Consider the following 22,788-nt stretch of genomic DNA (forward strand, 5'->3'; position numbering starts at 1 on the left):
CTTTTTATTTCCACACATCTCTCTTACCCTTTCATTACTTACTCAATCAAACCACCTCACACCACATACTGTCCTCAAACATCTCATTTCCACCACATCCACCCTCCTGCGCACTACTCTATCCATAGCCCATGCCTTGCAACCATACAACATTGTTGGAACCACTATTCCTTCAAACATACCCATTTTTGCTTTCCAAGATAATGTTCTCGACTTCTAAACATTCTTCAAGGCTCCCAGAATTTTTGCCCCCTACCCCACCCTATGATTCACTTCTACTTCCATGGTTCCATCCACTGCCAGATCCACTCCCAGATATCTAAAGCACTTTACTTCCTCCAGTTTTTCTCCATTCAAACTTACCTCCCAATTGACTTGACCCTTAACCCTACTGTTCCTAATAACCTTGCTCTTATTAACATTTACTCTTAACTTTCTTCTTTCACACACTTTACCGAACTCAGTCACCAGCTTCTGCAGTTTCTCACAGGAATCAGCCACCAGCGCTATATCATCAGCGAACAACAACTGACTCACTTCCCAAGCTCTCTCATCCACAACAGACTGCATACTTGCCCCTCTTTCCAAAACTCTTGCATTTACCTCCCTAACAACCCCATCCATAAACAAATTAAACAACCATGGAGACATCACACACCCCTGCCGCAAACCAACATTCAATGAGAACCAATCACTTTCCTCTCTTCCTACACGTACACATGCCTTACATCCTCGATAAAAACTTTTCACTGCTTCTAACAACTTGCCTCCCACACCATATATTCTTAATACCTTCCACAGAGCATCTTTATCAACTCTATCATATGCCTTCTCCAGATCCATAAATGCTACATACAAATCCATTTGCTTTTCTAAGTATTTCTCACATACATTCTTGAAAGCAAACACCTGATCCACACATCCTCTACCACTTCTGAAACCACACTGCCCTTCCCCAATCTGGCACTCTGTACATGCCTTCACCCTCTCAATCAATACCCTCCCATATAATTTACCAGGAATACTCAACAAACTTATACCTCTGTAATTTGAGCACTCACTCTTATCCCCTTTGCCTTTGTACAACGGCACTATGCAAGCATTCCTCCAGTCCTCAGGCACCTCACCATGAGTCATACATACATTAAATAACCTTACCAACCAGTCAACAATACAGTCACCCCCTTTTTTAACAAATTCTACTGCAATACCATCCAAACCTGCTGCCTTGCTGGCTTTCATCTTCTGCAAATCTTTTACTACCTCTTCTCTGTTTACCAAATCATTTTCCCTAACCCTCTCACTTTGCACACCACCTCGACCAAAACACCCTATATCTGCCACTCTATCATCAAACACATTCAACAAACCTTCAAAATACTCACTCCATCTCCTTTTCACATCACCACTACTTGTTATCACCTCCCCATTAGCCCCCTTCACTGAAGTTCCCATTTGGTCCCTTGTCTTATGCACTTTATTTACCTCCTTCCAAAACATCTTTTTATTCTCCCTAAAATTTAATGATACTCTCTCATCCAAACTCTCATTTGCCCTCTTTTTCACCTCTTGCACCATTCTCTTGACCTCTTGCCTCTTTCTTTTATACATCTCCCACTCATTTGCATTTTTTCCCTGCAAAAATCGTCCAAATACCTCTCTCTTCTCTTTCACTAATAATCTTACTTCTTCATCCCACCACTCACTACTCTTTCTAATCAACCCACCTCCCACACTTCTCATGCCACAAGCATCTTTTGTGCAAGCCATCACTGCTTCCCTAAATACATCCCATTCCTCCCCCACTCCCCTTACCTCCTTTGTTCTCACCTTTTTCCATTCTGTACTCAGTCTCTCCTGGTACTCCCTCACACAAGTCTCCTTCCCAAGCTCACTCACTCTCACCACTCTCTTCACCCCAACATTCTCTCTTCTTTTCTGATAACCCAAACAAATCTTCATCTTTGCCTCCACAAGATAATGATCAGACATCCTCCAGTTGCACCTCTCAGCACATTAACATCCAAAAGTCCCTCTTTCGCGCGCCTATCAATTAACACGTGATCCAATAACGCTCTCTGGCCATCTCTCCCACTTACATACATATACTTATGTATATCTTGCTTTTTAAACCAGGTATTCCCAATCACCAGTCCTTTTTCAGCACATAAATCTATAAGCTCTTCACCATTTCCATTTACAACACTGAACACCCCATGTATACCAATTATTCCCTCAACGGCCACATTACTCACCTTTGCATTCAAATCACCCATCACTATAACCCAGTCTTGTGCATCAAAACCACTAACACACTCATTCAGCTGCTCCCAAAACACTTGCCTCTCATGATCTTTCTCCTCATGCCCAGGTGCATATGCACCAATAATCACCCATCTCTCTCCATCAACTTTCAGTTTTACCCATATCAATCTAGAATTTACTTTCTTACACTCTATCACATACTCCCACCACTCCTGTTTCAGGAGTAGTGCTCCTCCTTCCCTTGCTCTTATCCTACCACTAACCCCTGACTTTACTCCCAAGGCATTCCCAAACCACTCTTTCCCTTTACCCTTGAGCTTCATTTCACTCAGATCCAAAACATCCAGGTTCCTTTCCTCAAACATACTACCTATCTCTCCTTTTTTCTCATCTTGATTACATCCACACACAGTTAGACACCCCAATCTGAGCCTTCGAGGAGGATGAGCACTCCCCGCGTGACTCCTTCTTCTCTTTCCCCTTTTAGAAAGTTAAAATACAAGGAGGGGAGAGTTTCTGGCCCCCCGCTCCCGTCCCCTTTAGTTGCCTTCTATGACATGTAAGGAATGCGTGGGAAGAGTATATGTGAATACGAGCAAGGTTATTACGTACAGTAGGGTTGAGGGTCAAGTCAATTGGGAGGTAAGTTTGAATGCAGAAAAACTGGAGAAAGTAAAGTGTTTTAGATATCTGGGAGTGGATCTGGCAGCAGATGGAACCATGGAAGCGGAAGTGAATCATAGGGTAGGGGAGGGGGCGAAAATCCTGGGAGCCTTAAAGAATGTGTGGAAGTCGAGAACATTATCTCCGAAAGCAAAAATGGCTATGCTTGAAGGAATAGTGGTTCCAACAATGTTGTATGGTTGTGAGGCGTGGGCTATGGATAGAGCTGTGTGCAGGAGGATGGATGTGCTGGAAATGAGATGTTTGAGGACAATATGTGGTGTGAGGTGGTTTCATCGAGTAAGTAATGTAAGGGTAAGAAAGATGTGTGGAAATAAAAAGAGCATGGTTGAGAGAGCAGAAGAGGGTGTTTTGATATGGTTTGGGCACATGGAGAGAATGAGTGAGGAAAGATTGACCAAAAGGATATATGTGTCAGAGGTGGAGGGAACAAGGAGAAGTGGGAGACCACATTGGAGGTGGAAAGATGGAGTGAAAAAGATTTTGAGTGATCGGGGCCTCAACATTCAGGAGGGTGAAAGGCGGACAAGGAATAGAGTGAATTGGATCGATGTGGTATGCCGGGGTCGACGTGCTGTCAATGGATTGAATCAGGGCATGTGAAGCGTCTGGGGTAAACCATGGAAAGTTGTGTGGGGCCTGGATGTGGAAAGGGAGCTGTGGTTTCGGGCATTATTGCATGACAGCTATAGACTGAGTGTGAACAAATGGAGCCTTTGTTGTCTTTTCCTAGCGCTACCTCGCACACATGAGGGGAGGAGGGGGATGTTATTTTATGTGTGGCGAGGTGGCGATGGAAATAAATAAAGGCAGACTGTGTGAATTGTGTGCATGTGTATATATGTATGTGTCTGTGTGTATATATGTGTACACTGAGATGTATGGGTATGTATATTTGCGTGTGTGGACGTATGTATATACATGTGTATGGGGGTGGGTTGGGCCATTTCTTTCGTCTGTTTCCTTGCGCTACCTCGCAAACGCGGGAGACAGCGAGAAAGCAAAAAAAAAAAAAAAAAAAAAAAGAATGGCCCAAACCCACCCACATACACATGTATATACATAAACGTCCACACACACACATATACATACCTATACATCTCAATATATACATATATATATATATACACACAAAGACATATACATATATACACATGTACGTAATTTATACTGTCTGCCCTTATTCATACACATGAAACGGCACCACCTTCCCCCCGCATGTACGTAAGGTAGCGCCAAGAAAAGACAAGAAAGGTCGCATTCGTTCACACTCAGTCTCTAGCTGTCATATATAATGCACAGAAACCACAGCTCCCTTTCCACATCCAGGCCCCACACAACTTTCCATGGTTTACCCCAGACACTTCACATGCCCTGGTTCAATCCATTTACAGCACGTCGACCCCAGTATACCACATCGATCCAATTCACTCTATTCCTTGCATGCCTTTCACCCTCCTGCATGTTCAGGCCCCAATCACTCAAAATCTTTTTCACTCCAACTTTCCACCTCCAATTTGGTCTCCCACTTCTCGTTCCCTCCACCTCTGACACATATATCCTCTTTGTCGATCTTTCCTCATTCATTCACTTTATGTGACCAAACTATTTCAAAACACCCTCTTCTGCTTTCTCAACCACACTCTTTTTATTACTACACATCTCTCTTACCCTTTCAGTACTTAGATCAAACCACCTCACACCACATATTGTCCCTAAACATCTCATTTCCAGCACAGTCACCCTCCTCTGCACAACTCTATCTATAGCCCACACCTCGCAACCATATAACATTGTTGGAACCACTATTCCTTCAAACATACCCATTCTTGCTTTCCAAGATAATGTTCTCTACTTCCACACATTCTTCAACGCGCCCAGAACTTTGCCCCCCTCCCCCATCCTATGATTCACTTCCGCTTCCATGGTTCCACCTGCTGCCAAATCCACTCCCAGATATCTAAAGCACTTTACTTCCTCCAGTTTTTCTCCATTCAGACTTACCTTCCAATTGACTTGTCCCTCAACCCTACTGTACCTAATAACCTTGCTCTTATTCACATTTACTCTAAGCTTTCTTCTTTCACACACTTTACCAAAATCAGTCACCAGCTTCTGCAGTTTCTCACCCGAATCAGCCACCAGTGCTGTATCATCAGCGAATAATAACTGACTCACTTCCTAAGCTCTCTCATCCACAACAGACTGCATACTTGCCCCTCTTTCCAAAACTCTTGCATTTACCTCCCTAACAAACCCATCCATAAACAAATTAAACAACCATGAAGACATCACGCACCCCTACCGCAAACCAACATTCACTGAGAACCAATCACTTTCCTCTCTTTCTACTCATATACATGCCTTACATCCTCGATAAAAACTTTTCACTGCTTCTAACAACTTGCCTCCCACACCATATATTCTTAATACCTTCCATAGAGCATCTCTATCAACTCTACCATATGCCTTTTCCAGATCCATAAATGCTACATACAAATCCATTTGCTTTTCTAAGTATTTCTCACATACATTCTTCAAAGCAAACACCTGATCCACACATCCTCTACCACTTCTGAAACCACACTGCTCTTCCCCAATCTGATGCTCTGTACATGCCTTCACCTTCTTAATCAATACCCTCCCATATAAATTACCAGGAATACTGAACAAACTTATACCTCTGTAATTTGAGCACACTTTTATCCCCTTTGCCTTTGTACAATGGCAATATGCAAGCATTCCTCCAGTCCTCAGGCACCTCACCATGAGTCATACATACATTACGTAACCTTACCAACCAGTCAACAATACAGTCACCCCCTTTTTTCATAAATTCCACTGCAATACCATCCCAACCCACTGCCTGCTAGCTTTCATCTTCTGCAAAGCTTTTACTACATGTTCTTTGTTTATGAAATCATTCTCCCTAACCCTCTCACTTTGCACACCACCTCGACCAAAACACCCCATATGTGCCACTCTATCATCAAACACATTCAACAAACCTTCAAAATACTCACTCCATCTCCTTCTCACATCACCACTACTTGTTATCACCTCCCCATTAGCCCCCTTCACTGATGTTCCCATTTGTTCCCTTGTCTTATGCACCTTATTTACCTCCTTCAAAAACATCTTTTTATTCTCCCAAAATTTAATGATACTCTCTCATCCCAACTCTCATTTGCCCTCTTTTTCATATCTTGCACCTTTCTCTTGACCTCCTGCCTCTTTCTTTTATACATCTCCTACTCATTTGCATTATTTCCCTGCAAAAATCGTCCAAATGCCTCTCTCTTGTCTTTCACTAAAAATCTTACTTCTTCATCCCACCACTCACTACCCTTTCTAATCTGCCTACCTCCCACGCTTCTCATGCCTCAAGCATCTTTTGCGCAAGCCATCACTGCTTCACTAAATACATCCCAATCCTCTCCTTTGTTCTCACCTTTTTCCATTCTGTTCTCAGTCTCTCCTGGTACTTCCTCACACAAGTCTCCTTCCCAAGCTCACTTACTCTCACTACTCTCTTCACCCCATCATTCTTCTTTTCTGAAAACCTCTATAAATCTTCAGTAAAAAAATTCCACAGTCAACAGTAAAAAATATAAGAAAACACTGTGACAGTATATTCATGGGTAGTGTATCACAGAAGATTGTGCTGAAGAATTGACCAGCCATCTTGTTAACTGGATCAGAGTCATTACAGGTACCTGTCTAATAATGGAAGAAAACATGCATGACACAGCTTCAAGAGATATACAGACAAACCTCTGAGCAAGCCATATACCATTAATAAAAGATTAATATAGATCACTAATATGAGGGAGAGTGAGCACACCTCTGCGCGAGCCATAACTAGTTGATGCATTTTTTCATTGTATGTCCGTTCCATCTTCAATGCCTGCTGATGTCTGAGCTTATAATGATTTAGTTCTTCCACATAGTTCATTGTTACAACATTCATACTTTCCTCAAATCGGCGGATGCTGAAACTGACATCCAAATTTCCACGTGCTCGCTTCAGGGGAGGTTGCCCCACAAGGTTATCTTCCAAAGTACGTTTTCGTTTTTGAGGAACAGTTCTTTTTCTGCTGGACACACCTGTGTGCATGATAAGGAAGAATATAAAACAAGGAAAAGAATGTATTCTAATGTAAATATAGTGCTAATAATGAGACAAATGACAACAATTTGCCAGATCCAATAGAGGAAAATTATATAAAAGAGTTGATGCAAAAAAGGGTATTTAGATATGAAGGAACATAGATGCTTGGAGGAGATACTGCCCTTGCATCCAAACTGCAAAAGGTACAACAATATGTATGGAAAAAAATGACACAATATTCATATTAATGACCTTTCTTATAACAACTGCTTCTCCTTCCTTACTGAAATAGCACCAAGAACAGACAAAAAATAGAGAATGTGTGGAAGGAACAATATCTCAGAGAGCAAAAATGGGTTTGTACAATAAATAAATAAATATAAAATAATAATAATCAGGTACTTTATTCATATATACCATTCCCACATACAAAACAATATGATCTCAACTATAAGTACATAACTCCCTACCTTTTGAAGCATTTCTCCTGGTTCTCCACCTTCGCAAACAACCAAAGTATGTCATATCTACATTAGGGTCTGGCACAACAATAGTTTTCCAAAGTTTGCGAGATAACTGATATCGTTCTTCATCTGTTTCAAGTTTAGCTAAATAGCTCCATTTAGGATCCTGCAACAAAACTGAAGTAATATAATATATGGGTTGAAGAAAAATACGAGATAAAAATTTAAGTCAAGCCATCAAGAGGAAGTATGTATTTGAATTACTGAAAAGGCAATTGTACTGCACTTTTTCATATACTCAGTATTGATATACAACCCTAGATTTTCATTATTAGTGCATCTTGTACCTCAATGTGCACTAAAATAAAACAGTGACCTATACGGAACTCAATACTTTTCAAATAAGTGTCTGCTTAAAACTGTAATCCTATTTACTCTCCAAGAATTAGACACATCTCTGAAATAATGTTGAACATTCTTTCTCTTCCAGTCACTTTTAACTTTTAAAAAATTCAAACATACAAATCAAACTGTACCTGTCACCTAACTGGGCATTTGTTGAAATTGCAACTCCCTACTAAGTTCAATTACCTAAACACCTCCAAAAAACATTAACAACAAGAGTAAATCTTTAAGACTGAAGTTCTCAAAGTTCATTCTCACTCATTAACTCTGCCTTCAACTTTACATAACTTTATTTCTGCTGACATTTTTCTCAACAGAAGTAAATTCTATGTTCATATATCTGTATTCAGTATCTATAAAGAATAACACTCCCTCAATAATACTCCATCACCAGTCATGCTTTAGCAATCACTCTTTTCTTAAACCTGAAATTCCTAACTTCTCTGTGCTTCCTGTCTAATGCAAAAGCATTTAAACCAAATACTTGATAGAGATGCTCTGTGGAAGGTACTAAGAATATATGGTGTGGGAGGCAAGTTGTTAGAAGCAGTGAAAAGTTTTTATCGAGGATGTAAGGCATGTGTACGTGTAGGAAGAGAGGAAAGTCATTGGTTCTCAGTGAATGTAGGTTTGCGGCAGGGGTGTGTGATGTCTCCATGGTTGTTTAATTTGTTTATGGATAGGGTTGTTAGGGAGGTGAATGCAAGAGTTTTGGAAAGAGGGGCAAGTATGAAGTCTGTTGGGGTTGAGAGAGCTTGGGAAGTGAGTCAGTTGTTGTTCGCTGATGATGCAGCGCTGGTGCCTGATTCATGTGAGAAACTGCAGAAGCTGGTGACTGGGTTTGGTAAAGTGAGTGAAAGAAGAAAGTTAAGAGTAAATGTGAATAAGAGCAAGGTTATTAGGTACAGTAGGGTTGAGGGTCAAGTCAACTGGGAGGTAAGTTTGAATGGAGAAAAACTGGAGGAAGTAAAGTGTTTTAGATATCTGGGGGTGGATCTGGCAGCAGATGGAACCATGGAAGCGGAAGTGAATCATAGGGTGGGGGAGGGGGCGAAAATCCTGGGAGCCTTGAAGAATGTGTGGAAGTCGAGAACATTATCTCGGAAAGCAAAAATGGCTATGTTTGAAGGAATAGTGGTTCCAACAATGTTGTATGGTTGCGAGGCGTAGGCTATGGATAGAGTTGTGTGCAGGAGGGTGGATGTGCTGGAAATGAGATGTTTGAGGACAATTTGTGGTGTGAGGCGGTTTGATCGAGTAAGTAATGTAAGGGTAAGAGAGATGCGTGGAAATAAAAAGAGCATGGTTGAGAGAGCAGAAGAGGGTGTTTTGAAATGGTTTGGGCACATGGAAAGAATGAGTGAGGAAAGATGACCAAGAGGATATATGTGTCGGAGGTGGAGGGAACGAGGAGAAGTGGGAGACCAAATTGGAGGTGGAAAGATGGAGTGAAAAAGATTTTGAGTGATCGGGGCCTGAACATACAGGAGGGTGAAAGGCGGGCAAGGAATAGAGTGAATTGGATCAATGTAGTATACCGGGGTCGACGTGCTGTCAATGGATTGAATCAGGGCATGTGAAGCGTCTGGGGTAAACCATGGAAAGTTGTGTGGGGCCTGGATGTGGAAAGGGAGCTGTGGTTTAGGGCATTATTGCACGAAAGATATAGACTGAGTGTGAACGAATGGGGCCTTTGTTGTCTTTTCCTAGCACTACCTCGCACATATGAGGGGGGAGGGGGATGTTATTCCATGTGTGGCGAGGTGGCGATGGGAATGAATAAAGGCAGACAGTGTGAATTGTGTGCATGTGTATATATGTATGTGTCTGTGTGTGTATATATATGTGTACATTGAGATGTATGGGTATGTATATTTGCGTGTGTGGACGAGTATGTATATACATGTGTATGGGGGTGGGTTCGGCCATTTCTTTCATCTGTTTCCTTGTGCTACCTCGCAAATGCGGGAAACAGCGACAAAGGAAAATAAATAAATAAATAATATATATATATATATATATATATATATATATATATATATATATATATATATATATATATATTTTTTTTTTTATACTTTGTCGCTGTCTCCCGCGTTTGCGAGGTAGCGCAAGGAAACAGACGAAAGAAATGGCCCAACCCCCCCCCATACACATGTATATACATACGTCCACACACGCAAATATACATACCTACACAGCTTTCCATGGTTTACCCCAGACGCTTCACATGCCTTGATTCAATCCACTGACAGCACGTCAACCCCGGTATACCACATCGCTCCAATTCACTCTATTCCTTGCCCTCCTTTCACCCTCCTGCATGTTCAGGCCCCGATCACACAAAATCTTTTTCACTCCATCTTTCCACCTCCAATTTGGTCTCCCTCTTCTCCTCGTTCCCTCCACCTCCGACACATATATCCTCTTGGTCAATCTTTCCTCACTCATTCTCTCCATGTGCCCAAACCACTTCAAAACACCCTCTTCTGCTCTCTCAACCACGCTCTTTTTATTTCCACACATCTCTCTTACCCTTACGTTACTCACTCGATCAAACCACCTCACACCACACATTGTCCTCAAACATCTCATTTCCAGCACATCCATCCTCCTGCGCACAACTCTATCCATAGTCCACGCCTCGCAACCATACAACATTGTTGGAACCACTATTCCTTCAAACATACCCATTTTTGCTTTCCGAGATAATGTTCTCGACTTCCACACATTCTTCAAGGCCCCCAGAATTTTCGCCCCCTCCCCCACCCTATGATCCACTTCCGCTTCCATGGTTCCATCCGCTGACAGATCCACTCCCAGATATCTAAAACACTTCACTTCCTCCAGTTTTTCTCCATTCAAACTCACCTCCCAATTGACTTGACCCTCAACCCTACTGTACCTAATAACCTTGCTCTTATTCACATTTACTCTTAACTTTCTTCTTCCACACACTTTACCAAACTCCGTCACCAGCTTCTGCAGTTTCTCACATGAATCCGCCACCAGCGCTGTATCATCAGCGAACAACAACTGACTCACTTCCCAAGCTCTCTCATCCCCAACAGACTTCATACTTGCCCCTCTTTCCAATATATATATATATATATATTTTTTTTTTTCATACTATTCGCTATTTCCCGCGATAGCGAGGTAGCGTTAAGAACAGAGGACTGGGCCTTTGAGGGAATATCCTCACCTGGACCTCTTCTCTGTTCCTTCTTTTGGAAAAAAAAAAAAAAAAAGAATAAAAAAAAAAAAACAAGAGGGGAAGATTTCCAGCCCCCCGCTCCCTTCCCTTTTAGTCGCCTTCTATGACATGCAGGGAATACGTGGGAAGTATTCTTTCTCCCCTATCCCCAGGGAATATATATATATATATATATATATGGTTGTTTAATTTGTTTATGGATGGGGTTGTTAGGGAGGTAAATGCAAGAGTTTTGGAAAGAGGGGCAAGTATGAAGTCTGTTGGGGATGAGAGAGCTTGGGAAGTGAGTCAGTTGTTGTTCGCTGATGATACAGCGCTGGTGGCTGATTCATGTGAGAAACTGCAGAAGCTGGTGACTGAGTTTGGTAAAGTGTGTGGAAGAAGAAAGTTAAGAGTAAATGTGAATAAGAGCAAGGTTATTAGGTACAGTAGGGTTGAGGGTCAAGTCAATTGGGAGGTGAGTTTGAATGGAGAAAAACTGGAGGAAGTGAAGTGTTTTAGATATCTGGGAGTGGATCTGTCAGCGGATGGAACCATGGAAGCGGAAGTGGATCATAGGGTGGGGGAGGGGGCGAAAATTTTGGGAGCCTTGAAAAATGTGTGGAAGTCGAGAACATTATCCCGGAAAGCAAAAATGGGTATGTTTGAAGGAATAGTGGTTCCAACAATGTTGTATGGTTGCGAGGCGTGGGCTATGGATAGAGTTGTGCGCAGGAGGATGGATGTGCTGGAAATGAGATGTTTGAGGACAATGTGTGGTGTGAGGTGGTTTGATCGAGTAAGTAACGTAAGGGTAAGAGAGATGTGTGGAAATAAAAAGAGCGTGGTTGAGAGAGCAGAAGAGGGTGTTTTGAAATGGTTTGGGCACATGGAGAGAATGAGTGAGGAAAGATTGACCAAGAGGATATATGTGTCGGAGGTGGAGGGAACGAGGAGAAGAGGGAGACCAAATTGGAGGTGGAAAGATGGAGTGAAAAGGATTTTGTGTGATCGGGGCCTGAACATGCAGGAGGGTGAAAGGAGGGCAAGAAATAGAGTGAATTGGAGCGATGTGGTATACAGGGGTTGACGTGCTGTCAGTGGATTGAATCAAGGCATGTGAAGCGTCCGGGGTAAACCATGGAAAGCTGTGTAGGTATGTATATTTGCGTGTGTGGACGTGTGTATGTACATGTGTATGGGGGGGGTTGGGCCATTTCTTTCGTCTGTTTCCTTGCGCTACCTCGCAAACGCGGGAGACAGCGACAAAGTATAAAAAAAAAAAAAAAAAAAATATATATATATATATATATATATATATATATATATATATATATATATATATATATATATATATATCTTTTTTTCTTTCTTTTAAACTATTTGCCATTTCCCGCGTTAGCGAGGTAGCGTTAAGAACAGAGGACTGGGCCTTTTTTGGAATATCCTCACCTGGCCTCCTTCTTTTGGAAAAAAAAAAAAAAAAAAAAAAAAAAAAAACGAGAGGGGAGAATTTCCAGCCCCCCGCTCCCTCCCCTTTTAGTCGCCTTCTACGACACGCAGGGAATACGTGGGAAGTATTCTTAATCCCCTATCCCCAGGGATAATATATATATATATATATATATATACATGAGGTTTGTTGAATGTGTTTGATGATAGAGTGGCAGATATAGGGTGTTTTGGTCGATGTGGTGTGCAAAGTGAGAGGGTTAGGGAAAATGATTTGGTAAACAGAGAAGAGGTAGTGAAAGCTTTGCGGAAGATGAAAGCCGGCAAGGCAGCAGGTTTGGATGGTATTGCAGTGGAATTTATTAAAAAAGGGGTGACTGTATTGTTGACTGGTTGGTAAGGTTATTTAATGTATGTATGACTCATGGTGAGGTGCCTGAGGATTGGCGGAATGCGTGCATAGTGCCATTGTACAAAGGCAAAGGGGATAAGAGTGAGTGCTCAAATTACAGAGGTATAAGTTTGTTGAGTATTCCTGGTAAATTATATGGGAGGGTATTGATTGAGAGGGTGAAGGCATGTACAGAGCATCAGACTGGGGAAGAGCAGTGTGGTTTCAGAAGTGGTAGAGGATGTGTGGATCAGGTGTTTGCTTTGAAGAATGTATGTGAGAAATACTTAGAAAAGCAAATGGATTTGTATGTAGCATTTATGGATCTGGAGAAGGCATATGATAGAGTTGATAGAGATGCTCTGTGGTAGGTATTAAGAATATATGGTGTGGGAGGAAAGTTGTTAGAAGCAGTGAAAAGTTTTTATCGAGGACGTAAGGCATGTGTACGTGTAGGAAGAGAGGAAAGTGATTGGTTCTCAGTGAATGCAGGTTTGCGGCAGGGGTGTGTGATGTCTCCATGGTTGTTTAATTTGTTTATGGATGGGGTTGTTAGGGAGGTAAATGCAAGAGTTTTGGAAAGAGGGGCAAGTATGAAGTCTGTTGGGGATGAGAGAGCTTGGGAAGTGAGTCAGTTGTTGTTCGCTGATGATACAGCGCTGGTGGCTGATTCATGTGAGAAACTGCAGAAGCTGGTGACTGAGTTTGGTAAAGTGTGTGGAAGAAGAAAGTTAAGAGTAAATGTGAATAAGAGCAAGGTTATTAGGTACAGTAGGGTTGAGGGTCAAGTCAATTGGGAGGTGAGTTTGAATGGAGAAAAACTGGAGGAAGTGAAGTGTTTTAGATATCTGGGAGTGGATCTGGCAGCGGATGGAACCATGGAAGCGGAAGTGGATCATAGGGTGGGGGAGGGGGCGAAAATTCTGGGGGCCTTGAAGAATGTGTGGAAGTCGAGGACAATATCTCGGAAAGCAAAAATGGGTATGTTTGAAGGAATAGTGGTTCCAACAATGTTGTATGGTTGCGAGGCGTGGGCTATGGATAGAGTTGTGCGCAGGAGGATGGATGTGCTGGAAATGAGATGTTTGAGGACAATGTGTGGTGTGAGGTGGTTTGATCGAGTGAGTAACGTAAGGGTAAGAGAGATGTGTGGAAATAAAAAGAGCGTGGTTGAGAGAGCAGAAGAGGGTGTTTTGAAGTGGTTTGGGCACTTGGAGAGAATGAGTGAGGAAAGATTGACCAAGAGGATATATGTGTCGGAGGTGGAGGGAACGAGGAGAAGATGGAGACCAAATTGGAGGTGGAAAGATGGAGTGAAAAAGATTTTGTGTGATCGGGGCCTGAACATGCAGGAGGGTGAAAGGAGGGCAAGGAATAGAGTGAATTGGAGCGATGTGGTATACCGGGGTTGACGTGCTGTCAGTGGATTGAATCAAGGCATGTGAAGCGTCTGGGGTAAACCATGGAAAGCTGTGTAGGTATGTATATTTGTGTGTGTGGACGTATGTATATACATGTGTATGGGGGGGGTTGGGCCATTTCTTTCGTCTGTTTCCTTGCGCTACCTCGCAAACGCGGGAGACAGCGACAAAGTATAAAAAAAAAAAAAAAAAAATATATATATTAAATTTTAGGAAGAATAAAAAGATGTTCTGGAAGGAGGTAAATAAAGTGCGTAAGACAAGGGAGCAAATGGGAACTTCAGTGAAGGGCGCAAATGGGGAGGTGATAACAAGTAGTGGTGATGTGAGAAGGAGAGGGAGTGAGTATTTTGAAGGTTTGTTGAATGTGCTTGATGATAGAGTGGCAGATATAGGGTGTTTTGGTCGAGGTGGTGTGCAAAGTGAGAGGGTTAGGGAAAATGATTTGGTAAACAGAGAAGAGGTAGTAAAAGCTTTGCGGAAGATGAAAGCCGGCAAGGCAGCAGGTTTGGATGGTATTGCAGTGGAATTTATTAAAAAAGGGGGTGACTGTATTGTTGACTGGTTGGTAAGGTTATTTAATGTATGTATGACTCATGGTGAGGTGCCTGAGGATTGGCGGAATGCGTGCATAGTGCCATTGTACAAAGGCAAAGGGGATAAGAGTGAGTGCTCAAATTACAGAGGTATAAGTTTGTTGAGTATTCCTGGTAAATTATATGAGAGGGTATTGATTGAGAGGGTGAAGGCATGTACAGAGCATCAGATTGGGGAAGAGCAGTGTGGTTTCAGAAGTGGTAGAGGATGTGTGGATCAGGTGTTTGCTTTGAAGAACGTATGTGAGAAATACTTAGAAAAGCAAATGGATTTGTATGTTACATTTATGGATCTGGAGAAGGCATATGATAGAGTTGATAGAGATGCTCTGTGGAAGGTATTAAGAATATATGGTGTGAGAGGCAAGTTGTTAGAAGCAGTGAAAAGTTTTTATCGAGGATGTAAGGCATGTGTACGTGTAGGAAGAGAGGAAAGTGATTGGTTCTCAGTGAATGTAGGTTTGTGGCAGGGGTGTGTGATGTCTCCATGGTTGTTTAATTTGTTTATGGATGGGGTTGTTAGGGAGGTGAATGCAAGAGTTTTGGAAAGAGGGGCAAGTATGAAGTCTGATGGGGATGAGAGAGCTTGGGAAGTGAGTCAGTTGTTTTTCGCTGATGATACAGCGCTGGTGGCTGATTCATGTAAGAAACTGCAGAAGCTGGTGACTGAGTTTGGTAAAGTGTGTGAAAGAAGAAAGTTAAGAGTAAATGTGAATAAGAGCAAGGTTATTAGGTACAGTAGGGTTGAGGGTCAAGTCAATTGGGAGGTGAGTTTGAATGGAGAAAAACTGGAGGAAGTGAAGTGTTTTAGATATCTGGGAGTGGATCTGGTAGCGGATGGAACCATGGAAGCGGAAGTGGATCATAGGGTGGGGGAGGGGGCGAAAATTCTGGGAGCCTTGAAGAATGTGTGGAAGTCGAGAACATTATCTCGGAAAGCAAAAATGGGTATGTTTGAAGGAATAGTGGTTCCAACAATGTTGTATGGTTGCGAGGCGTGGACTATGGATAGAGTTGTGCGCAGGAGGATGGATGTGCTGGAAATGAGATGTTTGAGGACAATGTGTGGTGTGAGGTGGTTTGATCGAGTGAGTAACGTAAGGGTAAGAGAGATGTGTGGAAATAAAAAGAGCGTGGTTGAGAGAGCAGAAGAGGGTGTTTTGAAGTGGTTTGGGCACATGGAGAGAATGAGTGAGGAAAGATTGACCAAGAGGATATATGTGTAGGAGGTGGAGCGAACGAGGAGAAGAGGGAGACCAAATTGGAGGTGGAAAGATGGAGTGAAAAAGATTTTGTGTGATCGGGGCCTGAACATGCAGGAGGGTGAAAGGAGGGCAAGGAATAGAGTGAATTGGAGCGATGTGGTATACCGGGGTTGACGTGCTGTCAGTGGATTGAATCAAGGCATGTGAAGCGTCTGGGGTAAACCATGGAAAGCTGTGTAGGTATGTATATTTGCGTGTGTGGACGTATGTATATACATGTGTATAAAGCCAAGTTCACAGATGCAGCATTAGCAAAGTTAAGAAGATAAAGCCAGTAAAAAGAAGATAAAGTCTGATGTGTCTTCTCTTGATGCACCACAGTGTGTGCATTCAGAGGAAAAATATATTGAGAATATTGGTGAAGGAAGTGCAGGAATATTACTGCAAGCCTTTCAGATAGAGGAAAGGACAAAAGCACAGACTGAATCTACTGAAATGATAATTCAATTTGTTCAGGCAGAGAAATGGATAAACAAACAAACAAACACTGACAAAAGCAGAAGGGAAGGAAGATTAAAAAGAGCAAATTCAGAGTGTGAAGGGTGAGGGAGAGGAACAGAGAACCAGGGTGACACACAAAAAGGTACAATGGAAATTTAGCAAAGCAGTTGAAAGAACAATATGCAATCTTAGAGCTGATGCAATCAAGGAACACAGTTGATGAAAGATGTGGAAATGTAAAGAACAGAACCAGTGTTTGCTAACCAAAAGAGAGATTATAGATAAAGTTAGAGCTCTATACAGAGTTTGACATTATTACACTGAGGGATCTAGCTGAAAAGTGGGTGGCACCAAAATTAAAAAAGATTAGTAAAGCATGGTCCTGATAGATGTAAATCACCGGTTAATTTTGACTAAGAAGAAATTCATGCAACAGATAAGGAAGAAAAGAGAAAAAAAGCAAGAAATGTGTATCAAAAAAGTGACGGGTCCTTGCAACTGCCAGAGGCCATTTCTGTGATAAAGGCAAGAGGAAAAACTGGAAGTTAAGACATAAGGGATGACCATTTATGGTTACATTTGACTTGAAGTCACTAACCCAGAAAGTACTTGAAAAAGCTAAGAATCTTACAGGCATTGTGGAATTCAGTACGATTTTCATCAAGGGCAATAAATCTAAGGACAGGAGGGAGAAAAGCAGATAGTAGTCAGAAGACAAACAACTATTGATGCTATGCACTGCAAAAGGATGGAACAGTCCTAGAAGAACTACAGAGATCAGGAGTGTTAAGAGCTGGTTATGTCCGACCGAAATTAATGTTTTCAAAATTAATGGCTTAAAAGTCAGAGGTATAAAAGAAATGAAATTCAATTATTGTATAAGGGAAAGTGCCCTTGATATCAATAATTCCTGGAAACTAAGCTTACCAAAGAGACAAGCTTTCACCTGTTCTGCCAAAAGGGGTACATGATAGCAAGAAAATTAGAAGTAAAGGAGGGGGATTGGATTAGCCTTCTTAATAAAAGACAGTCTGAAGTTTCAAGATACAGCAGAAGCTGGCCTATTCAGAGAGGGAAGAGGAGCATTTTTTTTCTTTTAAGGCATCAGTCACGTACAGGGTCAACATCAAGGCTGGGCCTTAATTGAAATATAGAGAGATCTATGAAAGGGAAAAAGAAAAGAAAAGGGAAAGTATTTATGAATTTTGGAGGAAGTGAAAAACCTGTCTTCTAAAATGTGCCGGGTCATAATTTTTGGAAAAGTGTGGTGCTATTATAATATCATCCTCCAAAGAATTGCAATTAACTAGAACAAATATACAACAATAACAATGAAGGAACAATTAGGTTGGTACATAAAGCAGTATGATACTCACTTTCTAGAGAGGGTAAAGTACTGATAATTGGGGATTCAAATTACAAAGAGATAGCCAGGAGGCAACTGGATTCTCATGGTGATAAGGAGTCATGGAGACACAAAGTTTTTGAATGTATACATGAAAAATTCTGATATCAGCATGTCACAGAGCACATTAGGATGAGAAAGACTCACATACAATCATTTATCTATCTTCCTATGGTGTGGGAGGTAAGTTGCTAGAAGCAGTGAAAAGTTTTTACCAAGGATGTAAGGCATGTGTATGATTAGGAAGAGAGGAGAGTGATTGGTTCCCAGTGAATGTTGGTTTGCAGCAGGGGTGTGTGATATCCCCATGGTTGTTTCATCTGTTTATGGATGGGGTGATTAGGGAGGCAAATGCAAGAGTTTTGGAGAGAGGGGCAAGTATGAAGTCTTTTGTGGATGAGAGGGCTTGGGAAGCGAGTCAGTTGTTCACCGGTGACATAGCTCTAGTGGCTGATTCATGTGAGAAACTGCAGAGGTTGGTGACTGAGTTTGGAAAAGTGTGTGATAGGAGAAAGTTGAGAGTGAATGTGAATAAGTGCAAGGTTATTAAGATTCAGTAGGGTTGTGGGGATAAGTGAATTGGGGTGTAAGTTTGAATGAATAAAAATTGGAGGAAGTGAAGTTTTAGATATTTGGGAGTGGACTTAGCAGCTGATGGAACTATGGAAGCGGAAGTGAGTCACAGGGTGGGGGAAGGGGCGAAGGTTCTGGGAGTGATGAAGAATGTGTGGGAGAGAACATTATCTCAGAGAGCAAAAATGGGTATGTTTGAAGGAATTGTAGTCCCAACAATGTCTTAGGGCTGCGGAGAGGAGGGTAGATGTGTTGGAAAGGAAATGTTTGAGGACAATATGTGGTGCGAGGTGATTTGATCGAGTAAGTAATGAAAGGGTAAGAGAGATGTGTGGAAATAAAAAGAGTGTGGTGAGAGAGCAGAAGAGGGCACGCTGGAATGGTCTGGACATGGGGAGAGAATGAGTGAGGAAAGATTGACAAAGAGGATATATGTGAAGGGAAGAAGGGGAAGTGGGAGACCAAATTGGAGGTGGAAGGATGGAGTGAAAAGGATTTTGAGCGATCAGGGCCTGAACATACAGGAGGGTGAGAGATGCGCAAGGAACAGAATGAACTGGAACGATGTGGTATACCAGGGTCAACATCCTATCAATGGACTGAGCCAGGTCATGTGGAGCATCTGGGGTAAACCATGGAAAGGTCTGTGGGGCCTTAATGTGCATAGGGAGCTATGCTTTCAGTTCATAACACATGACAACTAGAGACTGAGTGTAAATGAACGTCACCTTTTTTGTCTGTTTTCCTGGTGCTACCTTGCTGAAGAGGGGGGTAGCAACGCTATTTCCTGTGTGGCGAGGTGGCGACAGGTATGGATGAAGGCAAGCAAGTATGAATATGTACATGTGTATGTCTGTGTATGTATGTACATATTCATGTGTACACCACATCGTTCCAATTCAATCTATTCCTTGCACGCCTTTCACCCTCCCGTATGTTCACGCCCCAATCGCTCAAAATCTTTTCCACCTCTAATCTGGTCTCCCACTTCTCTTTGTTCCCTCCACCTCTGACACATATATCTTCTCTGTCAATCTTTCCTCACTCATTCTCTCCATGTGACCAAACCACCTTACACCACATATTGTCTTCAAACATTTCATTTCCAACACATCCACCCTCCTCCGCACAACCATATCTATAGCCCATGCCTCGCAACCATATAACATTGTAGGAACCACTATTCCCTCAAACATAACCATTTTTGCTCTCCGAGATAACGTTCTCGCCTTCCACACATTCTTCAACGCTCCCAGTAACCTTCGACCCCTCCCCCACCCTGTGACTCACTTCCGCTTCCATGGTTCCATCCACTGCTAAATCCACTCCCACATATCTAAAACTCTTCACTTCCTCCAGTTTTTCTCCATTCAAACTTACCTCCCAATTTACTTGTCCCTCAACCCTACTGAAATCAGGTGTGCCTTTACCTTTAATCAACTCCTACAAATTACTGGAAATATCACCCAAGAGGTACAATACCCAATTCAACATTATCCTTTTTCTATCACTACCTAATAGCCTTGCTCTTATTCACATTTAATCTCAGCTTTCTTCTTTCACACACTTTACCAAACTCAGTCACTAACTTCTGCAGTTTCTCACCCGAATCAGTCACCAGTGCTGTATCATCAGAGAACAACAACTGACTCACTTCCCAAGCCCTCTCATCCACAACAGATTGCATACTTGCCCCTCTCTCCAAAACTACCTAACAACCCCATCCATAAACAAATTAAACAACCATGGAGACATAATGCACCCCTGCTTCAAACCAACATTCACTGGGAACCAATCACTTTCCTCTCTTCCTACTCATACACATGCCTTACATCCTTAGTAAAAACTTTTCACTGCTTCTAGCAACTTACCTCCCAAACCATATACTCTTAATACCTACCACAGAGCATCTCTATCAACTCTATCATATGCCTTCTCTAGATCCATAAATAATACATATAAATCCATCTGTTTTCCAAGTATTTCTCACATACATTCTTCAAAGCAAACACCTATTCCACACATCCTCTACCACTTCTGAAACCACACTGCTCTTCTCCAATCTGATGCTCTGTACATGCCTTCACCCTCTTAATCAATACCCTCTCATGTAATTTCCCAGGAATACTCAACAAACTTATACCTCTGTAATTCAAACACTCACCTTTGTCCCCTCTGCCTTTGTACAATGGCAGTATGCATACATTCTGCCAATCCTCAGGTACTTCACCGTGAACCATACATACAATGAATATTCTCACCAACCAGTCAACAACACAGCCACCCCCTTTTTTGATAAATTCCGCCGCATTATCATCCAAACCCGCCACCTTGCCGGGTTTCATCTGCAATACCATCCAAACCTGCTGCTTTGCCGGCTTTCATCTTCCGCAAAGCTTTTACTACCTCTTCTCTGTTTACCAAACCATTCTCCCTGACCCTCTCACTTTGCACACCACCTCAACCAACACACCCTATATCTGCCACTCTATCAGCAAACACATTCAACAAACCTTCAAAATACTTGCTCCATCTCCTTCTCACTTCACCACTACTTGTCATTACCTCCCCATTAGTCCCCTTCACTGATGTTCCCATTTGTCCTCTTGTCTTACACATGTTATTTACCTCCTTCAAAAACATCTTTTTATTCTCCGTAAAATTTAATGATACTCTCTCACCCAAACTTTCTTTTGCCCTCTGTTTCACCTCTTGCACCTTTCTCTTGAACTCCTGCCTCTTTCTTTTATGTCTCCCAGTCACTTGCACTACTTCCCTGCAAAAATTGCCCAAATGCCTCTCTCTTCTTTTTCACTAGCAATCTTATAAATGTATATATATATGTTTAGAAAGGGTAGTGAGTGGTGGGACGAGGAAGTAAGATTACTAGTGAAAGAGAAGAGGGAGGCATTTGGACAACTTTTGCAGGGAAATAGTGCAAATGGCTGGGAGATGTATAAAAGAAAGAGGCAGGAGGTCAAGAGAAAGGTGCAAGAGGTGAAAAAGTGGGCAAATGAGAGTTGGGGTGAGAGAGGATCATTAAATCTTAGGGAGAATAAAAAGATGTTTTGGAAGGAGGTAGGTAAGGTGTGTAAGACAAGAGTACAAATGGGAACATCGGTGAAAGGGGCTAATGGGGAAGTAATAACAAGTAGTGGTGATGTGAGAATATGGAGTGAGTATTTTGAAGGTTTGTTGAATGTGTTTGATGATAGAGTGGCAGATATAGGGTGTTTTGGTTGAGGTGGTGTGCGAAAAGAGAGGGTCAGGGAGAATGATTTGGTAAACAGAGAAGAGGTAGTAATAGCTTTGCAGAAGATGAAAGCCAGCAAGGCAGTGGGTTTGGATGATACTGCAGTGGAATTTATTAAAAAAGGGGGTGACTGTGTTGTTGACTGGTTGGTGAGGATATTCAATTTATGTAAGGCTCAAGGTAAAGTGCCTGAGGATTGGCAGAATGCATGCATAGAGCCATTTTACAAAGGCAAAGGGGATAAAGGTGTGTTCAAATTCCAAGGTATAAGTTTGTTAAGTATTCCTGGGAAATTATATGGGAAGGTATTGATTGAGAGGGTGAAGGCATGTACAGAGCATCAGATTGGGGAAGAGCAGTGTGGTTTCAGAAGTGGTGGAGGATGTGTGGATCAGGTGTTTGCTTTGAAGAATGTATGTGAGAAATACTTAGAAAAACAAATGGATTTGTATGTAGCATTTATAGATCTGGAGAAGGCAGATGACAGACTTGAAAGAGATGCTCTGTGGAAGGTATCAAGAGTATATGGTAAGGGAGATAAGTTGCTAGAAGCAGTGAAAAGTTTTTATCAAGATGTAAGCCATGTGTACAAGTAGAAAGAGAGAAAAGTGATTGGTTCTCAATGAAGGTTGGTTTGTGGCAGGGGTGCATGATGTCTCCATGATTGTTTAATTTGTTTATGGATGGGGTTGTTAGGGAGGTGAATGCAAGAGTTTTGGAGAGAGGGGCAAGTATGCATTCTGTTGTGGAGCAGAGGGCTTGGGAAGTGAGTCAGTTGTTTGCCGATGATACAGAGCTGGTGGCTGATTCGGGTAAGAAACTGCATAAGCTGGTGACAGTTTGGCAAAGTGTGTGAAAGAAGAGAGCTT

General features: G+C 42.0%; 1 protein-coding gene across 6 annotated transcripts in view; it reads right to left on the reverse strand.

Moving 5' to 3' along the window:
• The window catches only part of LOC139755464 (uncharacterized), a 104,551-nt gene that overhangs the window by 23,838 nt on the left and 57,925 nt on the right, over positions 1 to 22,788 (reverse strand). For all 6 annotated transcript variants that reach the window (XM_071673797.1, XM_071673795.1, XM_071673793.1 and 3 more), the window contains 2 exons: positions 7,531 to 7,690; positions 6,794 to 7,056 (listed from right to left, as the gene is read on the reverse strand). In XM_071673797.1, the coding sequence (XP_071529898.1) occupies positions 6,794 to 7,056; positions 7,531 to 7,690 (423 nt within the window). The remainder of the gene's footprint in view (positions 1 to 6,793; positions 7,057 to 7,530; positions 7,691 to 22,788) is intronic.

The sequence above is a fragment of the Panulirus ornatus genome, chromosome 19, assembly GCF_036320965.1.
Source record: "Panulirus ornatus isolate Po-2019 chromosome 19, ASM3632096v1, whole genome shotgun sequence".
NCBI classification, from domain to species: domain Eukaryota; kingdom Metazoa; phylum Arthropoda; class Malacostraca; order Decapoda; family Palinuridae; genus Panulirus; species Panulirus ornatus.